The sequence below is a fragment of the Asterias amurensis genome, chromosome 1 (assembly GCF_032118995.1).
Source record: "Asterias amurensis chromosome 1, ASM3211899v1".
In the NCBI taxonomy this organism is placed as follows: Eukaryota; Metazoa; Echinodermata; class Asteroidea; order Forcipulatida; family Asteriidae; genus Asterias; species Asterias amurensis.
Window position 1 is genome coordinate 36,551,718 of NC_092648.1, and position 12,214 is coordinate 36,563,931.

The window sequence follows — 12,214 nt, forward strand, 5'->3', positions numbered from 1 at the left end:
GTTTATTTTTTTGGATTGGGGAGGGGGGGGGGGAGTTTTGGGCAAACCTGATGGATTTTGAACCATATTGAAGAAAAAAAACGGACGGTGAGGTTTCAGAATTGAGGCATGCCAAATGGTGAACTGACCAGCCATTGGCAAGCAAATGTTAAGGTCCACTCCTGATGTAGGGAAACCAAACAAACCAATTCACCAACTGCACTGTGCTATCATACAGCTTCACACATCGATATCTGCTTCTCTGTAACACTGTAGATCAATAGATTAAGGACCATTTTTCTACTCGTAGATGGTGTTTATATCACTCACCACATAGTTGATGTAAGAAACTGACGTCCTTTCAAAAATATTGTCATTTGCCTGAAGCTAACCTTGATTTCATACAAGTCTTTACTTCTATACTCAAAGGAAGAATGCTGTTTTCTCTGTAAATGACCCATTTTTCTTATGTATCTTTACTCTTCATCCCTTCGCTCAACTTTCCAACATCCTTAAAAACTTTCCAATGCAAGAAAACATGCGATGAACCCTGTAACGGCACCTTCTGCTCTACTGCACTGCCAAGTATTCACAGTCATGTCAATGTGTCACCGCATCCACCAAGAAGAAGCAGTGAAAGCTAGTCGCACCATATTGCAATCTTGTGTCCCCAAGAGAATTCACTGTAGCTTTTACCCGTATTCTTTCAATCTGAAAGTTGTAAATTTCTTCATGGTCATGCCTTCTTTCCTTCTAACTCCCTTTCGCCGTTCTTTGCTCCCTCGAACCTTGTGTACTTTAAAGCCAGTCTTACAGTTTATTTAGACCCCTTTTAAAACCTCATACAAAAAGCAGGCAGAAGTGCAATTCCCTTTTTATAAACGGTGTTTCCTCTGTCTGATGAACTTGACCTTTTGTTAAAATGAAACGTTTAAAAATCAAACAGGCTTTTGAAAATCAAACAGGCTTTTGAAAACCAAACAGGCTTAGGAAATTATTAAGCCTATAAATCCAGATTTTGGTAACTTTTTAGAAGAAAGGATTATAATTATTTCATGACAACTAATGATCCCTTTACCAAGCTTCATTTACTGTTTGGAGAATCTTTTAAAATACACTGAACACTATTGGTAATTGTCAAAGATCACTCTTCTCACTTGGTGTATCTCAACATTATGCATAAAATAACAAACCTGTGAAAATTTGACCCCAATTGGTCGTTGAAGTTGCGAGATAATAATGAAAGAAAAAACGCCACTGCACACGAATTTGTGTGCTTTCATATGCTTGATTTCGAGACCTCAAATTCTAAATCTGAGGTCTTGAAATCAAGTTTGAGGAAAATTTCTTCTTTCTCAAAAACTAACTCACTTCAGAGGGAGCTGTTTCTCACAATGTTTTATACTATCAACAGCTCCCCATTACTGGTTACCAAGTAAGGTTTTATGCTTAAAATTATTTTGACTTATTACCAATAGTGTCCACTGTCTTTTAAGGTGTGGTGGTAATGCTGGTTAATGGTCACTAGTATTACTATAGGTCAGAGTAATGGGCAGGAAAACTGATAACCTGAGGCAAAAAGAAAGCTATTATTGGGAAAAGGCTATTCCCTCAACCAAAAGATTGCATTTATAAATGCCAGGTACAACTTTGGAGCATCCTCTCCTGGTTGTGGTCAGCTGCAGGCTGCCCTATACATGATGTGTCTGAACAAAATTTATTACACGATTATTGTAAAGCTCAAAGATATTTATATTCCGCCAGGAAATTATGCAGGGGCTTAAACTCCAAAAAGTCAAGTTTGTGATTACAAGCCAATATGATGTATGACAAGGTGTTATGGAATGGCATATTAATTGTTGTCCAGCTAGCAGTTTTAGTGTTTAAGAAGTGTGACTTCAAGTAAAAATCTTTCAAGGAGGTGATGTTTCTGGGAACAAAAGTCAATTGTCTTTTCGGTGCATTGCAAACTCTTTTGCACTGTTTGCTGAGACAGCATTGCTAGCAGTCAGCATATTTAATACATCGATACCAATGTAATTAACACAACTTGCTTTTTGTTTAGGATTTTTTAGTAGCATTAAGTCATTCTTCATTTATAAGATCATTACCCTCTCTTGGAGTTTAGTTTCAGCATGGGACCATATTATTTATTAAGCCATATTTTAGCAGTTTGAGTATTTTGTTGCTGAAATATTTTTATTTATTTATTTATTCCCCAATTAAAATGAATGAAAATGGGATAGATTTGCATCGCACCAAAACAAACCAATGAGATACAAATTTAGAGATGTAGTAAAGCTGTTAAAAGGTAACCATGAGTTGTAAAAAAAGGCGGGAAAGTTTTCACACATATGTTGCATTTTTTACTTGTAGGTCTTCTTGTTTTGTATCTTCTTATTTTTACAATTAGACCAGCCCCCCATGGGTAGGACTCTCAGTTTGGAGACGGCTAAACCTTTTCTGATTTCATTATCATTTCCTTTCCATCGCAGTCATCACAGACTTACACTTTCCATCTATCCCCTCAACCTCCTACCCACACCAGCTCTTTCCTCTCTTCATCATATTGCAGCAACTCGCCCCTGTTCATCAAACACAGTGCTCATAACAGCCGTTGTACTGAAGCTATACTAACACTCTCAAAAACCCTGCCATTAATTAACACTGCTGGTCACCAAGAGCCTGCAAACATTATATACACCATCATGACAACCGACAAAATAGACGGACGGACAAACCATTGAATTATACTCATAAGTTTGCTGAGCATGAAAAAAAAACCAACATTTAAGTACTTGTTAAGTTTTCACGCCTGGCTGAAATTTCCACATCGATTTCATAATGACAAATTGGTTTGTTTGATAATATTAATTGTTTATGAAATTAGACCAATAAGTCATTTGCGAGCAGTGAATGCTCAATTTGAATTCCTGAGTCTAATTCCAGCATTGCTATGTCACATGGTTCATGGAATAGCTTTTTGTATCAGACCAGCAAAGACACTGGTACCATTTTACCATACATTTTGTTGGAAATGTGTGCAATCTCTTATGTCATGTATGTGAACTGTGCAAAAACCTACACCATGTAATGTTGCACACTGGATTAAGTCTGAGGAATTCTCATTGAGCATTCACTTGTCACTGAGCAAGGTGGGGTACAAGACATTATGAGAGTAGAAATTGCATTCTCATTGAAATTCTCGGATGTCACAAATTGTCATATGTTATTTAGGAAGTCTTTTACTCTCAATGCAGACAATTGTGATCCGTAAACTTGATTTGGTCAAGAAGTGCTTTCAATTTTGTCTGATTAATACCTGTATGAAATATTACCGAGACTTGACGGACACGGACTGTAACGCTGTACACGTGACTTCGGCAGATAAACAGAATGGGGTTTTACCCACTACCCCAACAGACTAACTAACACACTAATTGCAGTGTCAGCGATTGAACTGTTTTATTGTATATTACGTTATTCTAGTGTTTCTTTTTCTTTCTTTGAGTGAAATATGTTGTCTTTGTTTCTGTACTTTCTAATTTCCTTGTTGCGTGTCCGTGCCATTTGTCTGTGCAATTCGTTTGCATTACTAACCCTTTGGAGGAAAAATTAAATTGCGCAAAAGGTTTTTATTTCCTTATCAGATGAAAAATAAAAACCATCTTTTTGTTTTTGCCAAAATGAAGATTTAGATCTCCTGTCCTTCTGGGGAAGATTACTGCTGGAGGGAAACTTGTTTTCATTTTACGTTTCCTCATGATGGCACTTTTCGTTTGTCAATCTTGTTTATTGAGTGTTTAACCAACTTTGCTTAGCAGATTGTCTGATGTTAAACGTGCTTGGCATTAATGTTTGGTTTAGTAGTTTTTTGTTTGGTGCTATAAGCGTCACTAACACATCCGGGGTCTGGTGTATGTCAGCCAAACAGCCCTCTAGTGGTTTGTGTGTGCAGTGTTGTCTTGTTTGCAGTTCCCCCGTGTTTTGATGTAGCAATGATCTGTGTGTATTTGTGCCCATAGGTGTCATCCTGTGCTTTTGAGTTTGTCTCATTTTCCTCTTTTTTAGTGAAACTGAACTTTTGTTGTTGATGTCATGTTTAGAGTTAATTGGAATTTACTCATCTTCTTGTAACTGTGAGTCATACGCACTAATAAAGTTTTTTTTTTTTTTACATGGTTAAAAAGACAGATAACTAAATAAAAGGCAGCACCTTTTACAGTTGTTAACAACAATAGGTTTAAACATGCCAGAAAGCAAATGATAAGCTCATTCTGTCAGGGGAAGCATTCAATCAGTATTTACAACTTGAATAACGATGATTTTGTTTTGTTTTTTGTTTTCTCTCTTTTCCTTCCTCCTTCTCTACACCAACCTCTCGCCCCTTGATCTATCTCCGTGCCCATCCACCCCTCATGTACAGCAGCAAAGCAAGTTTCTACACCATCTGACCAGCTTTCATATAGGATGACAAGAAGCCGTAGTGGTCATCTAGTGCCCCCCCCCCCCTCTACTCCCCTTGCCTATTCCCCTTTGTATCCAACCCCCTCATCATCTTCCTTAGATTCCATAAATGCCAAGAGAGAACTCAAAGACACAGCCCTGTCTGAGACAATGGACTCAATGAATCAGGATTGTGTCGTGAATCTTGCATGGATTCAAAACGGATGGAGAGAAAACAAACTCAAACCGAGACAGTTATTATCAAAACTATCTCATAGCAACTGATAGTTCCAGATTCCAACTGATCGTCCAAATCCAGTGGTTGGTGCCGACTTTTATTATTTCCCCCCTCCTGTTCCTCGTGGATGACCCAAATGCTGCGGCAGGCCTCAGTGATGGAAGAAAGCTTACATGCTGCCCTCATGGTTGACCGACAAGCAGCTGATGTATAAATGAGGACATAACACACCGTCCTGAAACAGAAGATGACTGTGGTAAACCAGTAATCAGCATTCAGAGTGTGCATCCAGTCTGGCGTGGCCACCTGTCTGTTACGACTTCATCACTTACCAAAGAGTTAATTCACCTGTTCCAATTCATTGCTGCAAAGATCACCAACTCGGTAAGCACCACAAGCAGGTTTATTGTCAGCTGAATATGTTCAAGAAACCTGTGCTTCGGCTTGGGCGATTTCTTGAAGTGGTTAGAAACCCAACTATTGGATTGCGAATGTTAAGAGTCTTCTTGTGAAGAATCGCTGGAACACGCATACAAGAGGAACGTCGATTGAGACTTGGAGATTTCAAACCAATGCAGCAATAGAGATGGAAATGACCTCAAGTTCACGGGGCATTTGGAATCAAATTGTACGTTTTTCGGAACCTGAAGTAACAAATGAAATAGTCCTCATGAATATTCAATAGATTCATCTTGGTGTCAAGTGCATCATTAAGTGCTTGCCAGGAACCAAAAATGCAGCTCTAGTCTACTTTAGTCTTTTGCTCGATCGGTAGGAGGAGTTCGTCTTCTGGTCTGAGATTTCTCACAGTTCAGAACAATGTCAAAGTCACTTACTGAACTCACCATCGAAAAATCATCACAAAGAAGTGTTGCCGCAAGCTTAACACTGCAGAATACAAGGCAACCTTGCTCTCAGGAGTCAGGCATCCAACACAAAACCAAATCATAGCTGAGTTTGATTTATCACAAGTGAAATTTTGATGATGGTTGCATCGTTCAAACTGAAATATATTTAACCAGGAGTGCATGTAAAGAATCCGCAGTACGACGTCTGCATGGAGGGAGTGCATGATCCAGAGTAGACTACGGAGCTACATGAAGATAGCTGCATGTAATCATAGGCCATAAAGAAACCCCACTGTGTGTGGGTAGATATTGGGCTCATCGGCAAATAACCAAAAAGTAACAAGGAATAACTTCATGTATTACACCACGTGACAACCAAACTACAAAGTAGGGGTTTCAAAGCTGTTTTCATTTTGTACGGCAGCCATTATTAAGCTGCTTGAGAGTTTCTCATCGCACCATGCAAGGGAAGTTTATTTCTTGCTGTTTTAACCAAAGTCATCAGAGTTTGAACTCTCTCTCTGTCTTTGTGTGCTATGTCACATATAGATAGAAAAGCCTTCCTACTGTATATTGGAAATTATTTCAAAGCATTTTATGTACAGATGTACAAATTGAGAATATCTGTTTCTGTTCTTGGGGATATCGTTTTTGTTTGTTAATTAATTGAGTGCAGTTTTACTCATAACAGACACATTATATATACAGAAGAACTTTTACTTGATAAACTCTGTAAAGAGAAACTGTGTTATTTTTTTTAGTTGATGCAATTGAAGCGTTTTATCGGAGTAGTGGGTGTTAGTGAGTTTGTGCATGACTGTGCGAGATGGATTTTAACTGTGCAGAATTAAAGGCAATGAGATTATCAAAAAAATGTGCGGTGGGCACAAGTTTTTATACAATTAATGAACTCGGTAACTAGACTTTTGATGCCATGTATGCATGTATGTGCTGCACAAGCATTATAAACATGTAGGCCTATATAATAAATAAAAAAACTTGTTTCTAGGTTTTTCTTCTTCTTGTGTTTTTGTTGATAGTGAAAATCACTGCACATGTTTTTTTCTTGAACAAATTAACAAGTACAAATAACAACAACAAAAACAGTCAGGATATTTTTTTAAACCAGGTTTTAAACTGTCACAGTTTAAAGGTAGGTTTTGAGGGCATTTTGTCCGTAGCTGTCTTGTTGCTTACCATTTGGAGGCCATTCAGATTCTGTCCTTTGTTTCTGTCCAATCAGGGCAAATTTTCTAAATTTTTTAACATGCTTTCTTAACATGCAAATGAAGTGGACGCTTGCTTTGGTTTTGAAATCGGTTAGTCACATCCCAGTCATGCCAGTTTGACAGAGTTGCAGTAGACCACATTACCCAACCAGTTTCTTTTCAATAGATTTTAAGTTTTCATCGAGGATAATAAATATTATTGGGTTTTACCCTCACACCCGTTAGTGTACAGAACCATACTCGGTACTTTCCCGATCCCGAGTCCCATGCAAAACCATGTTACTCGGTAGGATTCGAACCCGGATGACCTTTGCCATTCTAGAACAGATGTCTTACCACTAGCTCACCATGCTTGTCAGATGTAGATAAAGGCATTGTGAATCCTTTGATTTAGCAGCGGGTCTCACAATGATTTTAAAGTTATAAATTTGAATCTGGGGATAATTTTCTTCTTTTTGGAGGGTTACCCATTACGCAAGCACTGTTCAAGAAAAATCTTCTATATTGCAAAAAAGAACACCCGTCAAAAATAGTTCATTTGGCATAGTTTTGTGGGCTGGTTACCCTATTTTAGCAGCACCAATTCCTTTTATGCATAAACAAGCTCTATGAAATTGTGACAAAGATGTGATGATTATGTAGACCCTTTTTTTTATTGGAAGTAGATCCAATCTTTAATAGGTTATTTGCAACTTCTCTGAGAATTGTTTTCCTTTTTTTCGGCCACTTGCGGCAGACATGGTCTCTAAAGGGTTAGTACCAAAATGAGTTTCAATAAATGAATGATATTTTTTAAACTCTGGATAATTTTAAAAGACCAATACTTTTGAAAAAGTAGAGGAACCTTTTGTTCTTGGTTGCCTTTCTGTTCCAATTGCCATCGGCCATTTTGTTTTTGGTATCATGAATATTTGCGTTTAATTTTAGCAGTCAACAGTTGACCTCGGTTTGGGAGGTTATTTTTTTAACTATTTGTAATTAAAATGTTCAGGTTTGTCAAGGAGAAACACCTACAATTTTTATTCATCAACTGATGGTAAAATACTGGTCCGATTCGAATAGCCACCATGGTTCATTAGTGAGGTACAAAGTGTAATCGCTTCAAACCGCCCATAAAATAATCATAGTATCTTGATAGAGCATTCACTTTTATAAGCGAGGCAAACTTTAGCCTTCAGCAAGGTGTTGGAGTTTTATTTTTTTAAATTTTTTTTATATATAGTTTTTTCTTTCCTTGCGCTACTGCGCTACGCGCCCAAACTTTATGCAGTCTGTGTGTTTACATGCGCACTGTGCATGAATGTATACTACGCAGTGCTTGCGTGGTGTGAGATGAACTCTCCAAGGTCCCTCCGTATGAGGCCAGTAATATGAGTGCAGATGACTCACGCACAGTAGAAGTATGGGTGGCGTACTCATGGTCAGTGTTCAGTACATCGGTTGTTTAGACTGGTTTTAGTAGCATCATGATGATAATTTACCGCGCCAACTATAAACCATGGTGGCTCATTCCCATCTGCTGGAGTAATAAAATTTTATCTAAACGCTCATTTTAAAAACTTCTGGAGCTATTTCCGTTTCAGGTTTATCCTGAACTTTTTCTGTACTCACTATTACAAACAAACGTTAATAAAAAACACCAAAAACAAACAAATTTTTAAATGTTTGATGAATACCATATTGTGGGAATGAGTGTAGATTTAGTGAAGTGTGCGTTCAACCTTTGTGAGAAAAAGGTTCTGGGTATATAAATAATACAATGTGTAAATTGTAATTGCTTTGTTTAGTTACGAGAAAAATGAGGAGGTGCGAATATAAAGACACATTTTTCAATGTGGGAAAATATATATTAAAAGCATTATTTGAGATGTACATGTAAATAAATACAGGTTATGTACAGGAATATGATAGAGTCATTTTTACAGCCCAAAACTCTTAGCTGTAAGAGTATTGATATTACTATTAATCTAGTCAATGGAGTTATATACAGTTTTAAAGAAATAAGGAGTATAAAGTATGAAATGTTTCACAAAAATAAATAAATGGTATATTTATTAGTGAGTTAACTATTGGATGATTTTTATTAGGTAGAGTGCAAGGAGTAATAGCAAAGCCAATATGTTTGCCATATTTGGGTTTCTGTTGAGTAAATCACCGTGCACTGCAGCTGGTTTTAGTTTAATCGGGGGTTATTTCAGCCAGTCACAGAGGATGGGGGTTTAGCCGTCAGCCAATCACAGCAATGGGCTGTTATCTGTGGATTAAGTTTTGCAGTCCACCAATCACAGATGAGCTTTGGGTTGGCCATCAACATTTCATAAAGGATTGCGTTTTCTGAATAATGTTGTAATGTTTATTTCTATATCTTGATTGCAGATCACAGTAACCTACCCTGCCCATAATAACAAAAAGGAAGTGCGTGTCTTTGATGAGTTGACATATTTTAAGGATCAAGGATCAAGGTTGTGTCTCTATCTGGCTTAAATGTCAAGGGATGGTGAAATAATTGTGGATGTTTAATTTCCTCAATCTATCCCCACTTAAGATTCCTTTGGGAAAAATTTGAATTGTGGTTGACGTCGACTACAAATCTAGAAAACATTTTGCTCTCTGATACTTAACACTGTTCTCTTGATTCCATTTGGTTAACAAAAAATTTCAGATGCTGTTTCTTCAACTTTGGTGTTTGAATATATTTTCACCCTTTAAAAAAACACCAGAATTGATTGTAACCTTGATGTTGCATCAACCCCACTTAAGATATCTTTGGGAAAAATTTGACTACAGAATGGTGTTATTTGACACTCCAATCCAACACTGATGTGGCTGCTGATTCACGATAGCATTACGGAACCACATTTAGTTGTCAATTACAGCTGAAACACTTTGGGGGTAAAAACTCTGAAGTGAAGTCATCTTTTGTGGGCAGTTGGAACCACTAAACTGTGGCATTCCTACTATGCCTTTTTATGATTTAATTCCCCCTCCCCCCCAAAAAAAAAAAAAAAGAAGAAGAAAGAAAGACATTAATGTCGGACAACGTAGTGCGGCACGTCGTTAAACCAAATGTCAAGTTCAAAATTCTTATACCAGGGTAGGTTACTGTGCTGCAATACCTCAAACTATCAGAAATGACCAATGAGTAATCTGGATTCACTTTGGAAGAAACACTGTACACAGGAAAGTCTCAAAGCTCTGGGTAGGAGTGCAGTTCATAGAAAGAAGACAGAATTTATTAAGCCCCGCCTACTGTAACCAGACGAACATGTCTGTTATCAAATCATCCCAAAACGTCAAATGCACAACTTAGCTCTCCAAAAACCAGTCTGTTTACATTTTGTTATAAAAGTTCAATGTGACAGATTTTGGGTGGATATTTTGGCGGGTTGGTGAATGTATTCAGTAGGCTTAGCTTAATGGATGCTCTGCATCAAGTCTAGCCAAGATGTGAGCTGTTTTTTTTCCTCCTGGTGTTTCGCAAAGTGTGCTTGTTATGAATCATTATGAACCATTGATTTCAAGTTGGAGGTACAAAATGGTGTCGGATGGGGAGAAAGGATGGGGGACCTTTGATGATGGCCAACAGGCTTGGAGAATCTTGACCAAAACGTAGCTAGACTATTAACCATGTATTCTCTGATTACGCACAGTAAATGGTGTGCACCAAGGTTCAATTTTTGTAGTAAATTTTTAAAAACAAAACTAATTCAAGATGATTTTTAGAATGAAATGTTTTATTTGAAATGCTATTTAGGCTTTTGAATCAACATCCCTTGAACCTGTTGTCTCGTTGTGATATTTATGAGCAGTATATTATGCCCCATGTCTTGTATCCCCAAACAAAATTATTTTGAAATCGGGTAAACTACAGCAAAACTAAACATCGTGTTCATAAATAAGAAAGTTTAATTATATGAAGAAAATAATCAGGTTACCAAGCAGTATGAGACTCGTCGCCATCAGCAATAATAAATCATGCAATACCACAGGTATCAATTATCAAATAAAAGAGAAATGCCGGAGTGAAAAAGAAAATGTGAACATAGTTTACGCTCAACAAAAATGACTCAATGCGCACAATTTGTACATCACAGGATGGACAAGTCAAAGGCAACCTCTGCTCACAAATGTCACAACAAAACTTGGTTTAAATATCAATCATTGCATACTTTGCATTTTTAATTTGTTGCGGGTTCCTGAAATATGTGGATATTTTTAACGTTTAGTTTCTGTTTCGACAAAGATTGCCTAAGAAGTGATTTGGGGATAGAGTGGCAGGTTTTTGTAGGGCTCAGTACTTTGGGACATACTGAATGTGTCAAAATGGGGCAGATACTAAGATCTCGCGAGTCAGGGTTTCAACATCCTGTGAAGATTCCATTCTATGAGCTTTGAATTATGGTTTGCTGCATCTTTCAATTTTTTACAAATTGGTAATAATCTTGTCTTAAGCTCTCCAAATACGGTCTGTTACCAGTAAAACAATCGCCTTCATGGCATTTGTCAACTGTTCATGCGCAACTGAACGCCACTTATTGGAGTGCTATAATAAGTCATTATTATATATATTCAAACCTAAGAAACACTAATATCAAGGATTCTGACACAAACAATTTACACCAAATGGCATTTTAAAAGGCAAACTGTGTTCGGAGCTGCAAACTGCACTGCTGACTAGTAAATCTGCCTTCTGTTCTTTGATAACAAATCATTTTTTGGGCTGTACTTGGTCATTGTAGCGTTCTTTTCTTACATTCTTTGTCTAACAGAGTATGAATCATTAATTCATTGTACACCGACGCACAGTGAACCTTATTGGTCTCTCTTCAACGCTCGTCTTGCTTTTGCACATGTGCAATAAATGGTTTTCTTACTCTGAAAACATGCAACTCTACAGGTTGAAAATCTTGTCTGGTTTTATTTTCTTGTCATATTTAAGCCTAAATGTAAAGATAAGTAGGTTTGTAGGGAGGGTTATACCCTTATGTTCCAACATCCCTATGTTCAGACACCCCAAATGTTTTCTGCTAACCCTAACCCTAAACCCTACCCTTGGCGTGTACATCATCAGGGATTATCTGGAACATCATGTTGTCGGACTATAGGGGTTTGGGAATAATTCAGTCATCATGGGGAGTATGGTGAGGAGGAGAATGTGACTGTGTTTAACATCACTGCCTTCAGGTGGACTTCATGAGTCTGTGAACTGAGTCTATGAATCAAGTTATAGACAGGGTAAGTATTAGATGGGCAATTCTGGTTTTGTTATATTAGTCGACAGTAAGAGGGCGCAACAATGACTGACTGGGACTCTGGGAATGACCAACTCTACAAACTTGATATTATTTGGTTCTACTGTATACTCACTAGGGTGAAGGTTTGCATCCCACTCATCTGGAGACAACAAATTAAAACATTTTACAGAAGCAAAGATTACCTTATAGAATTTTAATACCCCTATCCCTTACTCTAAC

The 12,214-nt window shown here is 37.5% G+C and overlaps 1 protein-coding gene across 2 annotated transcripts in view; it reads left to right on the forward strand.

The window, feature by feature from the left end:
• The window catches only part of LOC139938594 (regulator of G-protein signaling 7-like), a 163,384-nt gene extending 151,750 nt beyond the window's left edge, over nt 1–11,634 (forward strand). Inside the window, exon 17 of one of the 2 annotated variants that reach the window (XM_071934181.1) lies at nt 4,406–11,634. In XM_071934181.1, coding sequence (XP_071790282.1) covers nt 4,406–4,453 — 48 coding nt within the window. In that variant the 3' untranslated portion in view covers nt 4,454–11,634. The remainder of the gene's footprint in view (nt 1–4,405) is intronic. The other variant, XM_071934191.1, reaches the window with a different exon arrangement.
• The last annotated feature ends 580 nt before the right edge of the window (nt 11,635–12,214 follow it).